The sequence below is a fragment of the Leguminivora glycinivorella genome, chromosome 3, assembly GCF_023078275.1.
Source record: "Leguminivora glycinivorella isolate SPB_JAAS2020 chromosome 3, LegGlyc_1.1, whole genome shotgun sequence".
NCBI lineage: Eukaryota > Metazoa > Arthropoda > Insecta > Lepidoptera > Tortricidae > Leguminivora > Leguminivora glycinivorella.
In genome coordinates this window covers 6,992,568-7,013,991 of record NC_062973.1, presented here as the reverse complement: position 1 = coordinate 7,013,991, position 21,424 = coordinate 6,992,568, and the positions used below count along the sequence as shown (strand labels likewise).

Here is a 21,424-nt window from a genome sequence, read left to right as displayed (position 1 = left end):
AGATTTTTTAAAGTCATGGAAATTTAATTCTGAACGTACTATTGAAAAATTTTAGTTGTGTGTAAAGAAGTGTTTATCATAGAAAGTATTGTATGTATATTTTAAAATAGTAACTATTTATTATGAAATGTAATAAACAATTATATTAACAGCAATGTTCTCTCAGAAAAGTTGTATTCTTTACCTCCCCTCTTCTTTTGAACCCTTTCAATTATGGATTTAATTATGTAGAAATATTTCTACACTACAAGAACGATTTAATACTGGACTAACAAAGCTCATACAAAAAAGCGTACCCCTGAAATGTATGGGCCTTTTAGGCTTAAGTGGACAAAATCACATTTTCTCCAAATATTTGCGTGTTTATATTTTTTATAAGAACAAATGACAGTTTCTTTATTTTAAAATCATGATAACATGTCAATACACATTTGTATGTTTTTGTAGGCATCATCAGTGTAGTTATGATAGTATTTAACCCTTAATTTGGCAGAGACTCTGGTGACATAAATTTTCTGATTTTACTTAATATATTGAATAACAGGTGTTTTTAAAGCGTCCGAAAAATATTTAAAAAAATCTAGATTTATTAGTTTTGGAAAAAAAATATGTCCGCCACAGCGGACTCTGCCAAATATTGGGATAAATTAATATGTCCGCTGAGGCGGACACTGCCAAACATACGGTAATTTAAAATAAACAAGTATTTCTTAACATATATTTATTTTAAAAATTAACAAATATAATAATTTTGTATGAAAATCAAACTGACACATATTTATAGTCAAATATCATTATTTCAACTTTTTTCCGACTTTTTGGCCAGGTTGCACAGGCCGTGATCACGACAGACTGATATGACAGTGATGTCCCAGCAAAATGTCGTCGAAGATGTAAACAACACAAAACTACCCGAAATTAATTATATCAATGTTCGGGGCAGACAAAGAAATTATAAATTTTGATCTACCCGGTTTTCTTTAATGTTTATTGCCCCTCGCGCGATATGTAACATTCACAATATCCGCGCACTACGTATACCTAAAAGCGCCAAAATTTTAACTGCTTGGTCCAGCACCACACGCTGTTGGATTAAATAAAAAATCTAAGCATAAAAGCAGGCCACCAAAACAAGAAAATCAAAATAATAAACAAAACAATATAATAATTTGTTACAACACGTGTCACCGCAACATTGGCATAGTCCGCCACGGCGGACAAATCGTATTTAGTATATATTTGGCACTGTCCGGTGCGGCGGACAACTTGTTTAGATGATGATTATGAGTATTAGAAATTGAGAAATAAATTGAAAACATAACCACTTGCAACTATTATGTAATATATTTTATTATTTATACAACAGAAATACCCTGTTCTTACAAAAACCAAAAGAAAAACGCATAAATATTTTGCTAAAAAAAGTTAACTTCTGATGCGGTGCCATCTTGACGATTAACTGTCAAACGAGTGTTGACAGTGGTCAAATAGTATTTTTATACAAAGCATGTATCATAAAAGAGTCTCTTTCCATATGTTAAATTAAATAAAATTCTACCTAAAAAGCGAAATATTTTTTTTTATCACCTGTCCGTCCCACCGGACTTTGCCAAATTAAGGGTTAATAGGTGGCGCTAAAAAATCGAGGTACGATTCTTAGTATGAACTTCGTACTAATAGTATCTTCTTAGTAGTTTGTGCTGTACTCTATCCTCTTTGATCCTATATAAATCATCCTTGCTACACTACTACTCCTATCTAACATAATTATTATACCACAGATTAGTGCATACGTTATTGCGGCTATAACAGAGGTCTTGAAACCAGTTACTATTATGTGAAAAAGTATGTGTCAACTGTCACGTGGTACGAGTAACATACTAAATTGGGCCTACATTGAATCATGAGCATAGTGATATAGCAGTGTGGAAAATATTGCTATCATGTGCTACTTGTACTGTATCCACCGGACTAGATCGAAGCTACCCCTTTTCAAAGTACCATCAAGCTACCAAAATCTAATTTTGAACCTCCGACGCAAAAACGACGGGTTGTTATAAGTTTAACGTGTCTGTGGCATCGTAGCTCCCGAACGGATGAACCGATTTAGATTTCGTTTTTTTTGTTTGAAAGCTGAATTAGTTGGGAGTGTCCTTAGCCATGGCATATTTCATGAAAATCGGTACACTATGTCGGGGGTTTTTTCAAAATTTCAATTTTGTGGTCATGTTATTATTATTATTTTGAAGATAAGTTACATTTCCTGAAACTGCAATCTAATTTGAACCTTAGCTTGGAATGATATAGGAAATAAAGTTGAAATTCATGGCATTTCGTGCAAGTTGACAACCTTTTGCATGATGAAAACTAGGTAGCTCTACTCAAGCCACCTCTTGTAACCTAACAGTGAGTTTACTATTTATGTTTGGAGTCCCTAGAATACTCTGGAAAAGGGTTTAGATTATGGTAAATCTATATAACATATTTAGAGATAAAAATGAAACACAAAATACTGCATACTTTATATTAAAAGTCCACAGTAAGCTTAACCTAACAGATTACAGCCTGCGGCCTCGTCGGCCTCCCTTCCTGCGGGTGGAGTCTGACGGAACTGGGGTGACATCCTCGATGCGGCCAATCTTCATGCTGGAGCGAGCCAACGCACGGAGAGCGGACTGGGCACCGGGTCCGGGAGTCTTGGTCTTGTTGCCACCGGTGGCACGGAGCTTGATGTGGAGGGCAGTGATGCCCAGTGTTTTGCACTTCTCGGCAACATCCTGGAAACATTGTTGGCTTTGAAATAGAGTTCTACAAATACAAAGTAATGATTTTCATGTTTTCAAGAGACAAAATATGTAGTGTGGAAAGGTTATTAAATCTTATGAAAGAGTGAAAAGTATTAAATCTGTACCAAAATAACCAGTTATTTATTTAATCTAGTGAAATAGTTACAAGATTACAACCAAAAACTAAAAATGAGAGTCAAAATGTTTTGACTCTTACGAAAGATTTAGTTTATCTTCAGCTTAAATTATATTTTAGGTCTATTTTTAATTTTACAACATAAAATAAGTACATTTTCTGCTTTTAGGGTTTTGGTAACTTGTATGAGAACTTTGACCTGGCAGTAATAAGATTAATTAAGATGGTTCTTCCGTAAAAAAAGCTTTACAGGGTATTGAATAGTAAAAGACATAATGAAAGTGGTATTTTTCATGTTTTTACACAGCTGGCCAATGCAGGTTACATATGATATAATCTGAGCTTATTAGTATTGAGATACGTTAAGATTGAAGCCGGGTTTGTACATGTTTACATGCTACCTGCCTTTCAGAGATATGATCATAACCTCAAATTATAAATGCAAATAGTTTTCATAGGACAACAAACAAAATACTGCATGAAACTCACCTGAGCAGCCAACATAGCGGCGTAGGGAGAAGCCTCATCACGATCGGCCTTCACCTTCATGCCACCAGTCACCCTGGCGATGGTTTCCCGGCCAGACAAGTCAGTAACGTGCACGAATGTGTCGTTGAAAGAGGCGAAGATGTGAGCAACGCCGAAAACGGTCTCACCCACCAAATGCTGAGGGCCCAGGGTAACCTGGACCTCCTCCTTCGCAACTTTGTTTTTCCTCGGGGCCATGGCTCAGCCTGAAAACGACACAACACTTAGCACTTTTTTAACCTATAATTATCACAAGAATCCACTCACTAACGAACTTGTGATGAACAAGGTAGTTGACATATTAATCGTTCTAAAGAAATTTAGTAATATTTTCGTTGTAATTACATATTTATTAAAGAATTTCTACAAAACTTGAAAATACCTTTTGCTTTGAAAGCTGTCAAACACTAGAAAGAATAGTGGATGCCAGTGTTTCCAGCATCAAACATGTAAAAATCCGTGGTACTAAAAATCTCTTTCAAATATTTCGTTTTAACTTAACATAAAATATACTCTTTCCTGAATAGTGTTACTAATTCATTTAACGAACATTAAAAAATAAGTACATGCAATGATCGGATATTTTAAATGTAAAATACAAAAAAAGAAAAAAAAAATTTTAAATGGCAGCACAATATGATCCGTCAAATTCAGTTGCGTTCACACTGTTCACAGTTTCCTTAAACGATTATATTTTGCATAAAGTAAAACCCGTTTCTAAAATATATCTATTCAGAAAAAATGCATGAATCAATCATTATTATCCTGCTGAGCCTTAAAAGTAAATTGTAACATTATTTTGCAATAAAAATACTTATTGTAAATTCCAAACGCGTTTATAACTCTAGACAACCGGAAGTAGCGTACGTCATTCATTGCCAACAGATTCATCGCATAATCAGAGCCAAGTTCCAACATACATTTACCATCAATTGGGAGATAAATCGTCGATTTTTGCGACGTAATTAATTGGAATTAAGTGTGAAACATTGTGATAAACTTCCTCTAGTTTTAGTTAATCTAGTTCAATTTTAATAAGTGAGTATTTTGTGGTATTGGTGATGGTAAATCTGTTCGAAGTTCTTACTACGCGAGTGACGTTCTGTCAGTCGTATTACTCAATTCGATATCGCATTCTTATAATAATTTTCGTGCGCCCCAAACGAGTCTAACAGCTCTAATGCTGTTTGCTAAGTTATCAGAGTGCTATCCATACGTCAGATGAAACTACGTAATTTATATCAATAGGTTTTGCAAGTCATAGTAATTTGTGTATTCTTTGTGAATAAAGGGAAGCTATAATCATCTTGATACCTTCCAGATTCACAATGTTCATCTTGGACTGGTTCACTGGTGTCCTGGGCTTTTTGGGTAAGCATTGAATTTCTTTTATTATCCCATTGTTTAGTCAGTAGTTCCAGCCTTATGCATTACTAGGTTACTTTACACTATTGTTCTAATCTATTACATTTTTTTGATACAAGACTCTATATTTATGTATTACCCTGGTGGCATATGCTCACATAACATACAATTATTTCATTATCAAAACTATATTGAAATACTACCAGGTGTTGCATCAATTAGTACAAGACAGTAGCTTGTACAACAATTGCTATGAATTTTTATGTACATCAGCATCACTGGCTGGTGAGTATCTCCGGTTGGCCTGCTGTATTTGTTGTACTGCAGGAAACAACCTTCTTGTAGAGAGGATTTTTCTTATCAATTATTTTAATTTCTTCTGAGGTTGTAAATGATATGCATGTTTCTTTATAATAGGGCAATAACTTTATTCTCATATTAGATTTGTCACACCACACATGTTTAATTTATTTTTTGTATTTTTGATTAATGTCAAATACCTATGATTACTGAGTGTAATCATCATTTATCATTTTGTTGTAACAATTCGACGACTAGAACGTATAGGGTACAATCTGCAATTTTTTTTTTTTCAGAAAATTGCACCTTCCCCACCAACGTACAAGGTGCTATCTGCTACAAGAAAAAATCGCAGATTGCGCTTTGTACGTTGTTGTCGTCGAATTTACTGAATTTACAATGTTTACTTCTCTCTATACTACTCTCGTGCTGTATTATTAGCAACCTTTTTATTAAAAGAGGCATGAATTACCAAATATCCAAACATGAATTGGTAGATTCACACATTAATTTAAATAAATTAGAATTCAATAGACAATACCTACAGATCCGCACTGTAATTCAAGTTATGTTTGAGTGAACCATACTAACAATTCCTTAATATTACTGACACCATTTGAAAACAGGTTTTTTGCTGTAACGGCTAAACTTACTGACAGATGGTATATTTTTCCTTGTTTGTTTCTTAAATTACAAAGCAATTTTAGTGTTTTATTTTACTTACACATGATTATCTCAATAGTATGGTTAAGTTTACTTTTCCACTTATCTGTTGATCGCAATATTCTAATGAACCCCAATTGAGATACAAAAAATTTTGTTTATTAAACATACTAAGTGTATATGTCCAAATAAAAGTGATTAGCACATGATTGGTTGCACTAGTAAGCTGCATTTAAAGAGTAGCATACAAATGAGGAATGTGTACCTCTAACCATCTAGTATGAGTATGGTGTAATCATTACTACATCAGTCAATCTTACATCACATTACTTGATAATTTGTATAGTCCTGATTTGTTAATCTTTTTACTGCTAAAAATGACTTCTTATATGCATAAGAGAACATATACAACAGCATAATGTGGTTTCAATGGTCCTATAATATATCATTTGTGATTCTTACCAACTGTCCTAATGTCCTGTGGGTGTCGTAGAAGGCGACTATGGGATATGGTTTAAATTGTGGTTTAAATTGTGGCGTAGGCGAGAGGCTGGCAACCTGTCACTGCAAAGTCACAGTTTCGTTTTCTTTCAACCCCTTATATGCCAAGAGTGGCACTGAAGCTTTAGTAGTTTCATGTGTTCTGCCTACCCCTTTCTGGGATACAGGCGTGATTGTATGTATGTATGTCCTAATGCATCTCTGATGTAAAAAATCATTGCTATTTCTAAGTTAGATCAAGTCTAACTCAAATTTTTTTAGTCATTATGTTTTTGTAGCATATTATATTGTATGTTATCATATATAAACAGATGTCAGCCATGATGGTCACAGGCCTTCACTCATGTTCCCAAAAATGTTAAATAGAGGTACTAGGCACTACTCACTTGTCATTCATGATTGCATAAATTTGTAATCATTGAAAGTAATGTATTGAATGAAATATTTGATAGAAAAAATGCCCTCTCATGCTTAGGTTCATTAACCATTCTGACTTGAATATCTTTAGCTAATCTTATGGTTGTGAATTTAAAGCCAGGTGAATGAGATAATTTAAATGCTTCAATATGAGAATTACAAATGAATTTCATTACCTTGTTTTATCAGTTGTATATGGAAACACACCATTAAGATTTTTTCCTAGCCTATTTTAGTGTCACCACTGCTGGGCAAAGGCCTCCAAAAATAATTTCGATACTTCTCATATTCTGTTGTTATAATGACAATGACATATATTTTTCTTTTACCACTATATCTACCTACAGCCTAGCGCTTACCCATGTTTTATGATCAGAAAGTGATAACTGTAATGTTTCCAGGGCTATGGAAGAAGTCCGGCAAGCTGTTGTTCCTCGGGCTGGACAACGCGGGCAAGACCACGCTCCTGCACATGTTGAAGGACGACAGACTTGCACAGCATGTTCCCACACTGCATCCCAGTAAGTTTTTTTTTTTTACATTATTTACAACTAAATAATGGAAAAAACCTGACTTAATGCCTGAGGTATCGTTCCATACCAGTAAGTTTTCCTTTGGTTTCTTAGGTTCCATGTAACAAAAAGTCTCTTCTTGATTGAGATCTTGTTTGGCTAAACTTAAAAATTTGCTGGTCTTGAAACTAAGACAATATGTTGCACTTGGAGAATAAATACCTTTCGTCTTGGGAATGGGGCCTGCCATGTGTTTAGCCAAGAGACCATTCTCAAATACCTATACATTTTGATGTAAAATATAGTACTGCTGAACAGTGAGGTGCAAAAGTGCATGGCGAATTTATCAATGAATTCGTTCATAATTTCTCCATGCAATTTCGCAGTTACAAGGCACTATACACGGACTATTGTTTCAAAACTTATATCCGTAGGAGAAGTGATATTAGTGTAACAAAGACAAAAACAATGTTATTAATATTCATTATCAAACCTGAATGTGCTTGACGTTATTCACCTGTTTGTCCACTTATGCGCCACTTATCCAAGGGCAGATAAGTGGCGCAATTGACAGCGTATTCGAACCACTTATTACTGTCTAAAAGTGGGCTAGGATGATAATTCTAGATTCAACATGAAGATTAAGATTTAAGATTAGTATTTTTAATGTTTTTTTACTGTCAAAATAGTGTCGCAACTGTATCAAAGTCTAAAGATATAGTGTATCGTTACCGTTCGCAGCGTCAGAGGAGCTGTCGATAGGTAGCATGCGCTTCACGACGTTCGACCTGGGCGGGCACGCGCAGGCGCGGCGCGTGTGGCGCGACTACTTCCCCGCCGTCGACGCCATCGTGTTCCTCGTCGACGCCTGCGACCGCGCTAGGCTGCCCGAGTCCAAGGTATGAGAAATGAAGATAGTGCAGTGTACTATCTCACCGTTCACACACACATAACTTATTTTGAAGGACAATAGGCTAGTTTCCTACTAGCCTAGACTGGCCATACAAATAGACCACGTCAACCCCCCCCCCCCTGCCGGGGGCCTGGGCCTTTACCACGTGACCGCCCCCCCTGGCCACGAAGCTGGATCCGCGCTTGATTACTATGAAATTCTGAGGAGTCGGAGACGTCACGGTCAATTCATTTACTTTATATCTTTCTCTTTGACTTATTAAATAAAAATTACGTTGAAACACTTTAAACATAACTACTGTTCATATTTTTCTTCTAATTATGTAGTGCTTTATTTCTTGCACTGCATAAAATATTTTATTCTTAGTATAGGAAACTAGCCTACCAATAGAATTTGTTAAAATTTGCTTATGTGTAACAAAATAAAACTGTTGCTACTCGTATATTCAAAGATCTCTGTTGAGATGGTAGATTACGTTTAGCACATCCTACTGCCCCACTCTGAATTGAAATGACTTGAAAAGACTTGCTGTGGCTTATATTTGGGGGACTGGATAGTGAATGTGTCAAGTATTGTTAAAAATTAATGAAAAATATAATGATTTCAGAATGAGCTGGACTCCCTGCTGACGGACGAGACGCTGAGCAACTGCCCGGTGCTGATCCTCGGCAACAAGATCGACAAGCCCGGCGCCGCCAGCGAGGACGAGCTGCGCCAGTTCTTCAACCTGTACCAGCAGACCACCGGCAAGGTATGTCGGGTAGCTGTAGTATCATTTACTATTAAATGATTTGAGGTGGTAAATTAAATCTGTTAGTAACCTGGATAGGAGGCATGAACCGTTAGTCCTTAATGACTGTGTTAGTAATTAAGCCACGTATTTGTGATATAGCGTACCTATAGAGTCTGGTCTATTTTGTACATGGATCATAAGAACTTTTTTTAGGCAATTTGGCTTGCTTAAAAAAAGTTACTGTCACAAATATTCAATTAATAAATGACTAACAATTTGAACAAATCTTTGGGCTGGTTTATTACAGGTTAATTGGGACAGTTTTATTATGACATTAGCTGCAAAAGCATACAATACCAGTTTAAATTCAGCCTTGGAAAGGTTATAGTTTTTTTCGAACAGACAGCCGTAATGTTGTGCCTACTGGGCGCTAGTACAAAATGTAACGTTGTTAAGACAGTAAAACTGACGTGTTTTATTATTTCCCAGGGCAAGGTGTCCCGGTCGGAGCTGCCGGGGCGGCCGCTGGAGCTGTTCATGTGCTCCGTGCTCAAGCGCCAGGGCTACGGCGAGGGCTTCCGCTGGCTCGCGCAGTACATCGACTGAACACACACACTCACACTCACTCATCACTCCCGTACTACCTACCACTGGCTGCTGACACTTGGACATACGAGTTGTTCGACAGGCATAAAGAATAAATTAAATAATTTATTTGTGTCGTTCCATTTGAGAAGGTCCTTGTGCACACTGAGTATACGGATCTTTTTAGTTGAACGCCACATTCTTAATTTAAAAAGACTTTTTGCTGACCACAAGCATGATGAAAAAAGAAAGTATCGTTTTATTTTATGTGTCTGATTTTTACGATAATTCTAACGATTTACAATTCTGTAATCTCTTAGCATTTTACTGGTACAGTCAGCAGCAGAAGTTGCGTAGCGGGCAAGGTGTTCAAAATGAACTTGACACGATCTTATATTTAAGACAATAAGAGCGTGTTAGGATCATTGTGAACACCTTGCCCGCTACGGAACTTCTGCTGCTGATTGTACAATTTAGCCAATTTGAATGAGAAAAAAAATCTACCAGCAATACTTTAAACTCTAGTTTTTACTAGTTAAAACTTGCTGCCGCTAAAATGCTACGTAATTACCGATTTATATTATAACCATTGTGGAATATTCACATACATACTTAAAACCAAATTCAACTGCTCAGCAACACTATTTGTTAAAATATAAAATGTTGCAGCGTATTTGAATTTGATCGGTGCAACTTTCGGCAGCCAGCGACCGCTCGCTTGCGCATTTACGTGTCCTATCTATTCTGTTAGTTAATTGATTTCAACATGAAATTAGAACATTTAAAAGTATTTGTACATATTCTTGGCGAATATATTGCATATTTGTCGTGAAACGCAAGCCGTATGGATGTTAGTGTCTGTGGTAGGCTTGCCTCTGCCACGAGATGTCGCGGTTTGGAAAATTCTCGGGGTGATTCGCCCTCTCACTGGCAATGCGTATACCTATACTTTTTTGTACGAGTTTACAGAGATACATAGTTTCACATTTCATTATTGTAAAGTATTTTAGATACCCACATTTTAGACATTCTAATTGACATTAATTTGATGAAGTAAAGCAGAATGTACAAAACTTGTTACTCATCTCGTAGCGCTCTGCTAGTGGGAGAGCTCTTAGCGTTATGTATTGTGGTTCTGAACTCTCCAAGCTCAGCTTATTGTATAAGTTATTTCATTTTGCTGAAGAACTTGGCAACTCTAAAAAATATGCTTAAATATTTTTTAGGATTGCAAGATGTATAATCTGTCTATTTAAATAAGGTAATGGTGCAACGCGTTATAAGTTGATATTATCGTTTTCGGTTTTCGATGAACCCATTGTGAGCGTGGGCAAATCTCTGCATAAATTATTATTTTCTTCTATTATAATTATAATCTACTAATGTATTTATTTCTTATTCTCATTCCAACATGGTGTCGAATTGCAATGTGGACTTGTATTTATCATATTTTCATTGTGTTGTACATTTCTAAAGTGAGGATTGTTATATTTTTGTATGTTACTTCAATCATTAGTGTGGCCCCGAGGGGCGGCGGAACGGCGAGTCCGCGGCGTGCGTCTTTTGATGAATTTAACTATTTCAATATTATAGTCAAGTATATTATGAATCTTCCATTTACAACTACCGATGGATTATCGAAACTTATTCCACCGGCGTGAGTAGCGAGCGTGGGACTAATCGCACCAGTTTCTATTTTAATCAAAAGCACAAAGCCGACTCAGTAGAAATAAAAACGTGCCCGCAACTGTTCATTGTGGAAGTACTTGTTTTGATTCGAGTGTACAGCACGGGAAGCATGGTCGTGCGATAGACGATAAAATATCAGGCCGTCCCTATCGCACTTACAAATAGTGCGATAGGGACGGCCTGCTATTTTATCGTCTATCGCGCGACCATGCTTCCCGTGCAGTTATTGAGCCAAGAAGCTTATCGTATTTTTATCTCACGTGACTTTTATAATTTGAAGAGTTCTGAAACCTCGTTATACTACAGTTTTATTGCTAAAGTCTGTTGATAAGTTTTATCCGTAGTGATACTATAAGCTTGTTGGTAGGGTAGCGCCACGGGACGAGCCGTTTCCAGAATAAGTTGTGATCAACGCGGCTGGTCTTCAGCTGTACTTAGACAATCTTTTCGGTATATTATTTGCAGTAAGTCCAAAAAAAAAAACAAAGTTTGTAATAAAATTTATACAAAATATATCCGTGTTTTACTTGCATCTTTAATTATGATTCAGTAACTCTATTTTCCCCTCGCTAGCTCGGATACACGTGTTTTGTCCTTTAATACCAGCGGGTAAAAACGCATTTTATCCACTAGTGGGTAAAGTAATTAGACCTTGAATAAAGTCAAATTAACTGCTTTAAAATTGATAAAAGTAGGTGAATCTAGTAATAAAGATGATTTTCCATCTGTGGAACTACTGGAAGCAGTGATAAACGCATTTTTTGCGTTGTAGTTTCCTCGCAAGTTCAGGATTCTATTCTCGAACCACTCGCTTCGCTCGTGGTTCAACTATAGATCCCTTTCACTTGCTCGTTTTTCAACAACTCGGCGTTAAAATACAACTTAGCCCCCTTGTATAACAAATAACTATTATGCATCCCAATAGTTAGCCTGATTTGTAATGTCACAAATAGTCACAATTCTTTATAATTCAGCAATTCCCGTCAACTTTGTACAATGCCACGTCAGCAAATTTTAATTGATCCTATTTTGTTACCAACATTTAGTGATATAATTCGACTTTCGTAAGATATATACAGGATAATTGTTATAATTAAGAAAATATAGATACTAGAGAACCTTAATGACGAAATAAAACTTAATAAAATCTCAATTCATCAACAAAATAGGAATTAATAAAAACAAATTTAACTTTTCCCTTAATTTTTGTACAAAGTTGACGGGAATTGCTGAATTAGACAAATCAGCTCAGACTAATTATAATCCATTCTGCTTTAAGGTTGGATATATAATATGATCTGAAAGATAATCAACCTTATAACAGAATGGATTACACATTTGCTCATCGTGATCCTGAACGATCTATTATAGATATATACAGGGCCGGATTAAGGGTAGAGCGAGTGGAGCGGCCGCTCTAGGCGCCACATGGTAAAGGGGCGCCAAAATCGAGAATGTGGAAAAATCCATACAAAAAAATTATACATGACGTGGGCGCGCACATATCACAAAATGGCGAGAGGAGTCGGGAATTAATCCAGCTATTGAAAATCTAGATTTATTATTCATTTGGAAAGTTGTACCACATTGCCAACATATACCAACATTCATTGGCGCTCACGGGCGCTGTTGCTAGGGCACCGTAAAAGGAGGATTCTAGCCCTTGTCGAACCACATTGTTGTGCGGCCCAACGACAAAGTTACGTCGTTATCCAAATGCAAAAATATGAGTCTAAAGCGGAGTTCATCCGATAGTCCAAAGCGGAGTTCCTCATAAAGCCAAAGGCGCAAAACGTCTCAGAGAGGCGCAATTTTGTGAGTCACAGGAGATGATGAGCGAACTCCAAAGGACTAAGATCCCGAAGGGCATTTAGTGGCAAAATACCGAAATGGGTGGGACGGTGACGATCGAGTTCGCAGTTAATTTCTTCTAATTCTTAGTATTATAAAAATTATAGTGATCACGAAATATAAGGCCTAAAGGTCGGGAAAATAGGCGCCCTGTGAAGTCAAAATAACCCAAAATATGCCAAAGACCGCAGTTCTGCAGTTTATCAAAGCTTGAACGCTCGCTGCTTCCCCGCTAGCGAGTTGAGAATTGCGTCAACAGGAAAAAAAATCGCGCTCGCTTCTTTCGCGCTTACTATTTATATAAGTCTTCTTTTAGTTACTTAGGGAAAATTCCGCGCTCGCTGCGCTCGCGTTTTCATTTCAAGTCTGCGACTGAGAAAGTTCAACTCTTGTCCCTTTCGTACTCCGTATGATGAAATCCATAAATTCTGTATTGCGTTAATCATCAAACTACGTCATTACTATGAAAAAAAATTTCGCTTGCTATGCTCGCGGTATTTTTATCTACATCGTAAAACTTCTTTCCAAGGGCGCCGAAACTCAAACTCGCTCTACCCTGATCGAGTGCACGGGCCGGCGCTGGATATATAGTATAGTATAATACAACACGACCAAGCGTGACAGGTTTTCTTCGCATACGCTTACGACGGTGCATACGCAAGCGGTGCAGCCAGGGCCGGCTCTAGTGTAGAGCGAGTGGGGCGGCCGCTCTAGGCGCCAAATGGCAACTGATAAAAAAACGGCTTCATTTGCGAGTTTGGTAAAAAAAGGTTACCAAAAGCCGCCATAACTCCATTTCGATCTACCGTGATTGAATGCTCGGGCCGGCGATGGGTGTAGGGTGTAGCTCTGCTTTTATAGAGTAAAACTGTCGATGTTATCAGGATTGAAAATGAAAGGCATGTATTTTACTAATTTAGGTTTAATGATAGGAAAATAATGCAATAAAAATAGTATTGTATAGAAATATTTCTACAGTATTCCATTTACAAACATTGTCATACATAACTCTGAAACAATAGATTGGATCGACTTTTAAATCAGTGCAATATTATGGGAATGCTTTAAATAAATAAGTCAATAGAAAAGCATGAGAACATAATAATTGAAACGATTATCGTAGTACAATTTTTAAAAAACTATTTCGCGATTACAATACAGGTAATAAAGATACTACCAGCGGATTATTTACAATGTGTATTCAAGATACGATATTGCACATTTAACACTTAAAATTACATTGCATGATTTTATAACATTGGTAGATGGCAACTTCGTGTTAAAATAAATTTCTATAAACTCGAACTAAGATATTATTGACACAGCGCTCAGCCGGGCGGCGTCGCGTTGTCTACTGCCGATAATATATCATATCACTTTGTTTACCGAGGAGAATTACCGCTGTCCTGGGAAAACGGCGCGAGCGCGTTGCGAACTTCATACATATTCGCAAACTGATCTAACATAGGACAAGTGACAGTCACAGCCGGCTTTGATATTTCCGTAACGCGTCGCTACTCCGTTCAGCTAGGACAGCTTCATGTTCCCTAAGATAACTATCTAACACTAGGTCTAAGTCGCCACTACAAAATGAACATGTGACGTCATGTGAGGTAATATCACATTTGGAAAAATAACCTATTCATATAAATTACACTACCTACAGCTCGCAGAAAATTCATTAACTATGTCTTATCAAAGTGCAGTCTGATGTCTGATAAAAATATGATCTGAGTCTTATATTAAATAGTTTTATTTCATAGTTCTAAGATTGTTATAAAGACGATTAAATATAAAATCGAGTGTATGTTTAAGTGACTACGTTGACCGGTATCGTAATAGCTCACTGGCATCACTACATCGTCTAGTACTCGTGTGGAAGTCTCGCGAGCGCTACGCTACATAAACACGTATACACTAGTTAGTATAGGGTGGGTCGGGCGACCAAGGCGTGCTGTGGTGTCCTATCCTACCGTAACGTTAACGTACTACGTCGTACAAAACAGGCACCACAAGGCATACGTAATGTGACTTCATAAAATATACTCGTGCCTAGTGTACTAAATGCATATTCTTCTATTTGGTTACCTAAAGTATTTTATCGCTGTGAGATTATCAAAACTATTATATTATTCCATATCGATTCATTATTTTATTTGTATAAGATTCAACAACAATTTAGAAAGTCATCCATGAAAAAATATATTTAAATTAAAATCATAAAATGTCAATAGAAAACAGCGGCCACACCGAACGTTCATAGAACATATCAAAATATTAAATTAAAAATACTCCAATCAGTACGCTACGAAATGTCACATTTAAAACATCAAAATTCAATAACAACGTTTCATATACCGATTTAATATTATGTACAAAAAAGTGTCCAAACGTCGCGACGTCTACATATAAAATTATAATAAACTATAGATTATCCTGTAAATCATTATTCTTACTGCTAAATCACACTTGCCAGCTCGAGAAAGTGAAATCGGTTACCTAAGACTTTTTACACTTAAAACTAGGGGTACTAAAATCACTTTGGTAAAAACTAGGTTTCATAGCCTTTTTACACTAAAACGAAACCAATACGACAAGGATAGAGGTTCGCTCACTATCTGCTGCGAGTCGGGTCCGGGTGTGTGGTCACCGTCAGGTATGTCGCGGTGTTCAGTTCATCCACTTGCGGCAGTTGGGCGCGCCGCACATGCACATGATCTTGTGCGCGTCGTCCTCGATGTCGAACTTGTAGTCGTACGCCAGCTGCAGAAAACAATAAAACCAGATTATTAGGTATTCATCACAGTTCACCACTATGTGGTCGATAAACAATATGCAAATGGAATGAGTGGTTATGAAATGTGTCGTGTCGACAAGTATCAGATGTTACCTCCTCCCCGCGAGCGATGCGGCGCTTGGCGAAGATGATGATGCGCAGGTGGCGGTCCACCTCCACGGCCTCGGCCACGCAGTTGGGCTGGCACGAGTGGTTGATGTAGCGCGCCAGCCCGCCCGACAGCGTGGCGTCCACCACGCGCCGCTCGTCCAGCCGGAACATGTAGATGCCGCGGTTCTGCAAATCAATTCATAAAAATCATAACAACGCACAATTTTGGCACCCGACACTCAATGGAACGGAGCACGTACATGAATGATCCCATTGCTTGAAAAGGCAAATGACGAACTTCTACCTTCGATGCCACCACTACCACCACCACCACCACCACCATACCACTTGTTACTTCTCGATGTGTTTCATCTCGCGTCAGTTTTTAACCCCCAACGCAAAAACGACGGAGTGTTATGCGTTTGACGTGTCTCTGCCTGTCTGTGTGTCTGTGACATCGTAGCTCCCGAACGGATGAACTGATTTAGTTTTTTTTTTGTTTGAAAGTTGAGTTAGTCGGGAGTGTTCTTAGCCATATTTTATGAAAATCGGTTCACTATGTCGGGGCTTTTTTTAAAATTTTAATTTTATGGTTATTACTTATTATAAATCAAAACTAACATGTATGACGGATACCGAAATGGCTAAAAGAAAATAGTGTAGTAGTTGAACAACTTTTAGCTAGGATCTTACGTTTCACCTTCGGCGAATTTTCCTTACCTTCGCCTCATATTGTTTCTCACGGATCTCGGAGAGCTCCGAGCGGATGATCTCGCCGATATATTCAATCACCATCGTGTGCTTCTCGATGTCTCTCGCCGCGTACAGACCGAGCCCTTGGATCTTCGACCTGTATACATTACATAAACATAAGTGGAGCGCGCAGTATGACGCAGAACAATGTAGTTCGAAGGATGTGAAACCACATTTTAGAAAATTATGAATGTGACACCGGAATCGAGTTTGTTAAGGTTTAGTAGCTTTGTGTTCTCTCTTTTTCACTAATTGTAAAAATTATGAGGTTTGTGATTTAATGTAAAATAACGCTACAACTTTTGTAGGATTCGTTCCCCGAATCGATCGCACCTCACTCGTAAATTATGGTCACGTCTGTAATATTCATTAAATACAAATGACGAGATTTCTATAATTGAAAAAGTGACCTCGACATTTAAAATAACACTTTAAAACAGTTTTTAAAATAACGGGAAGGAATCGGCCAAGCGAGCGGTCAAAAACAATCGGAAGGGAGGATTCGAGCCTCTAGAGTGAGGTACCTGGCGAGGTAGACGTTGTTGCGCCACTCGGACTTCATCTTCTTGTACTGGCTGCTCTTGGTGTGCACGAACTGCTTGGTGTAGGGGCAGGCTGGGTGGTCGGGCGCGGGCGCGGGCGCGGCGAGCGCGCGCGGCGTGGCGGCGGGCCCGCGCCGCCACGCCGCGCGCCCCCGCGCCTCGCGCGCGCGCAGCCCGACGGGTTCACCGCCAGCCCGCCCTCCAGCAGAGCCGAGCGCCCGAACTTGAAGCGGTAGTCGGTCAGGGTTTCTACGCCTGTGGGGAAAAAGGACCATTTAATACGATCGATAACAGGATAACTTAGTCTACCGCACAAACTACACATTTTGTCTTCTCTTGTTACCGGGTCTGATTCCTAAGGAAATTGCGACCGACTATATTTATTCTTACCGGGAAGACTCTCGAGCACTCGCACGACTGCCGGCTCGGTGAGCCCGAACAGGTCTTCTCCGGTCACGTAGTTGGGCCATAGCTTTAGAACTCCGGACTCGCCGCGGGCCTCGCGCAACGCTGCCACTGCGTCCAAAACCTGTTGAATAAAGTTTCAAATGGTTAAAATACCTATAAAATTATACGAATAGAGTCATAACTAAGATTCAAAGCGATGTACCTTACCTGACGCAATCACTCGGACCGATATAGCTCAAGAATAAAATAATTTAGGTCCAATAAATGTCCAATATTTGTGTGCTACTCTGCGGCGGCGCCACCTTAATGAAATTCAACTAATTATATGTTAAAATGATGTTCGTAAGACGTACAGTATGTACGTGTAATGTTATGATTGTACCTATAGCGGGAAATGAAATAATGGGATTTTATTGTGGCGCCGCTCAGTTCTCATAGATAGAAGTTACATCATCTACTTTTTTCTTATAGAAATTGATGTACCAATGCTGTTTATTATGTACGTATGGAAAAAATCACTATAACTTAGTAAATTTATGTACTTTCAGTAATTCCGCATTCCGCCTGAACGGTATGAGATAGTATGTAAGGAGGTGTACCTACGGGTAAGCGAGAGGGAGATATATTCCTTCCCGCGCTTCCGCGTTCGGCGCGATTTGCTCTGGGTTTCAATAATTATTATTAAATTTATGCCCCTGTTGTACACTCTGCTTTTCACTTCGATTGCGAGGAATTAATTATATTTTTCTCGGCAATTTACACCACGAAATTGTCGTAAAGCGAAAGAACATAATACATAATAACCAACTCCCGCCAACTTTTTTTTTTCAACATGTGATCAAGAGTGAAACTCTTTCAAATAAAATAGGATTCGATTACTTATCGTTAAAAAAATGTTTGACTTGGCAAAAAACCAAGCGTCTGAAACTCTAATTACATGTTGAAAAAAAAAGTTGGCGGGAGTTGGTTATGTATTATGTTTTTTCGCTTTCCGACAATTTCGTGGTGTAAATTGCCGAGAAAAATATAATTAATTCTTCGCAATCGAAGTGAAAAGCAGAGTGTACAACAGGGGCATAAATTTAATAATAGTTATTGAAACCCAGAGCAAATCGCGCCGAGCGCGGAAGCGCGGGAAGGAATATATCTCCCTCTCGCTTACCCGTAGGTACACCTCCTTACATACTATCTCATACCGTTCAGGCGGAATGCGGAATTACTGAAAGTACATAAATTTACTAAGTTATAGTGATTTTTTCCATACGTACATAATAAACAGGGGCCTATTGCATAACAATTTACAACTCATATTACAAGCGGTAGTCCCCCTCCAATTCATTTTATAAGAAAGAGAGTTCCGCTTGTAATACAAGTTGTAAATTGTTATGCAATAGGCCCCAGGATTGGTACATCAATTTCTATAAGAAAAAAGTAGATGATGTAACTTCTATCTATGAGAACTGAGTGGCGCCGCTGCAGAGCATGCTCTGCAGCGGCGCCACAATAAAAGCCCATTATTTCATTTTCCGCTATAGGTACAGTCATAACATTACACGTACATACTGTACGTCTTACGAACATCATTTTAACATATAATTAGTTGAATTTCATTATGGTGGCGCCGCCGCAGAGTAGCACACCAATATTTTATACTGATTAAAATCACACTCTGGTCCGTCGAGAGCGCGCTGATTGAAGAGCACCGGCTTATATCGCAGTGTTGGGCTTTGTTGCTAAGTCAATAAGGATCGGAATAAGTGACTTTAAGATAGGAGAATAATAGATGCGGCTATGTGCGGCATACACACGACTTAAATTTTACGAGTACGTGAAGTGAAAAGACTGATTCGTGTTAGACTTATATTGACCGGGATATAGACCGTGATTACCTTTTTGATTTTTGTCGAGCTCCCGATATTCGTGTTCGCTGATTCGTGTTGGTATAAAGCTGATTAGTACAAAGTCGGTAGTTATTGTCTGTACCTTGGCCCAGGCGGCGCGCGGCGTGGGCGCGCTCATGTCCTGCTCGGGCTCGGACTGCAGGCGCACGTGGAAGCGCGGCCGGCCCTGGTCTTCCGAGATCCAGCACACGTAGCGGCAGCGAGCGTTCGCGCGCGTCATCGACCAGTAGAATCTCACCTGACACAAAAAATATACATGAATTACGAATATTACAACTTGTGTGGCCCACAGAGTCAGTATCATCATCTGAGGAATTAAAGCCACGGGCTTTAGCCAGGTCAATAAAATCTTTCAAGTTTGGTTTATTGATGGTGGTTCTTCAATGACATCATTATCACCCCTAAAATCCTGACCCGGTACACGCCATTCGACTATCTGACCTTGGGCCTGCCTTTAGTTAGAGGCTTTACGGTAGACACAACTATCCTCTGGCATAAACGTGTCAGCAACATGAGAAGCGCTGTACTAGGACACAGTAACAAGAACTTACAATCTTGTATCCAATAGGGTAGATGTAGTTGGGCGTATGGAAAGCTGCCAGCTGGTGCGGCAGCAGATGCCCTGGGCTCAGGAAGATCATTCCGACCACTTGGATAATGCAACTAGCATCTGACCAGAGCTGTACTAGGATAGGAGATAGTAACAAGTACTCACAATCTTGTAGCCAATAGGGTAGATGTAGTTGGGCGTATGGTAACCTGCCAGTTGGCGCGGCAGCAGATGCCCTGGGCTCAGGAAGATCAGGCCGCCCACGCGGATGAGGTGGTTGGTGTCAGAGTGCAGCATGACGGACGCGACTTGTCGCTGCTCACGAATAACGCAACTAGCATCTGGCACTAACGTGTCAGCAATAGGAGGCAGTAAGCAGTACTCACAATCTTGTATCCAATAGGGTAGATATAGTTGGGCGTATGGAAAGCTGCGAGCTGGTGCGGCAGCAGATGCCCTGGGCTCAGGAAGATCAGGCCGCCCACGCGGATGAGGTGGTTGGTGTCAGAGTGCAGCATGACGGACGCGACTTGTCGCTGCTCGTCGCGCGACACGAACACGCGACGTTGCACGCTCAGGGTTGTCAGCTCGTTGTCTTTTTCGCTCTGAAATGTAAATCTTGTTTAGTAACAGTAACATTTATTCAACGCTTGTTCAATGCCCTGCAGGCCATAAAGCTTTGAGATTTAAGAATAAGAATACATGGATTTTAAGTATAGCTTCGCGTCAATTGTGATGTCGAAATTATGATTGTACGATAGCGCCAAAAGACAACAGTGGGTAATAACTGACAGGCTGGTATCGTCCGGCAACTGATCTGTGGGTTCACTTTTGGGTTGCACCCTTTTGCGGACCTAGCTTTTAGTACTATCTATGTATCTTGGGTCCCATTTTATACAGTAAAATCATGTTGAATGTTTTATAATTCTTGCCTTTTGGGGAGTGAAAATTAAAAATGTGTTCTTAGTTACCTTGGGTGCGTGTGACGCGCAGAAAGCAGTCTTGTTCTTGTAGAAGACGCAGTTGTCTTTGACGGCGCAGCCGAGGTGGTACACACTGCCGCACCGCACCTTTGAATAATTCTTGGCATTAGTCTCTTGCCTTCCGCCAGTCTTCCAGCAGTTCTTTATTAGAGTAACATTAACACATGACCATGATTAAAAATAATGTAAAAACTGGAAGCTTTTATTTCCCCATAGTATCCAGCCGTAAAATTGCACGACGACTCTATTAATACATTTAAGTTTGCTGTACATTGATTAAAATTACATGTAAATATTCTGAATTTAACCTCTTGCGCTGGGAAACACGGATGCCACGAAATGACAATCTATTTAATTCTAATCAAGTTAAATTATAATCTATTGAAAACCAACTCTGCAACTGTGACCTGGGTGGCCGAGC

General features: G+C 38.9%; 3 protein-coding genes across 3 annotated transcripts in view; 1 reads left to right on the top strand and 2 right to left on the bottom strand.

The window, feature by feature from the left end:
• Positions 1-2,510: 2,510 nt before the first annotated feature.
• Positions 2,511-3,970, bottom strand: LOC125224643 (40S ribosomal protein S14). Its single transcript, XM_048128070.1, has 3 exons — positions 3,833-3,970; positions 3,412-3,656; positions 2,511-2,777 (listed from the first exon to the last, which is right to left on the bottom strand). Exons 2-3 carry the CDS (start codon positions 3,646-3,648, stop codon positions 2,559-2,561), a joined length of 456 nt encoding a protein of 151 aa, XP_047984027.1. The 5' UTR covers positions 3,649-3,656; positions 3,833-3,970; the 3' UTR covers positions 2,511-2,558.
• A 357-nt stretch (positions 3,971-4,327) lies between these two features.
• LOC125224709 (GTP-binding protein SAR1b) lies at positions 4,328-11,169 on the top strand. The gene is made up of 6 exons (XM_048128142.1): positions 4,328-4,488; positions 4,772-4,821; positions 7,098-7,217; positions 7,950-8,107; positions 8,729-8,872; positions 9,344-11,169. The coding sequence occupies exons 2-6, from the start codon at positions 4,779-4,781 to the stop codon at positions 9,458-9,460; spliced, it is 582 nt and encodes a 193-aa protein (XP_047984099.1). The 5' UTR covers positions 4,328-4,488; positions 4,772-4,778; the 3' UTR covers positions 9,461-11,169.
• Positions 11,170-13,885: 2,716 nt separating this feature from the next.
• LOC125242698 overlaps positions 13,886-21,424 on the bottom strand; it is an 86,796-nt gene continuing 79,257 nt past the window's right edge. The window contains 9 exon segments of the mRNA XM_048151592.1: positions 13,886-15,742; positions 15,870-16,052; positions 16,587-16,716; positions 17,144-17,324; positions 17,327-17,416; positions 17,552-17,690; positions 19,553-19,708; positions 20,407-20,625; positions 20,992-21,144. Coding sequence (XP_048007549.1) covers positions 15,650-15,742; positions 15,870-16,052; positions 16,587-16,716; positions 17,144-17,324; positions 17,327-17,416; positions 17,552-17,690; positions 19,553-19,708; positions 20,407-20,625; positions 20,992-21,144 — 1,344 coding nt within the window. The 3' untranslated portion in view covers positions 13,886-15,649.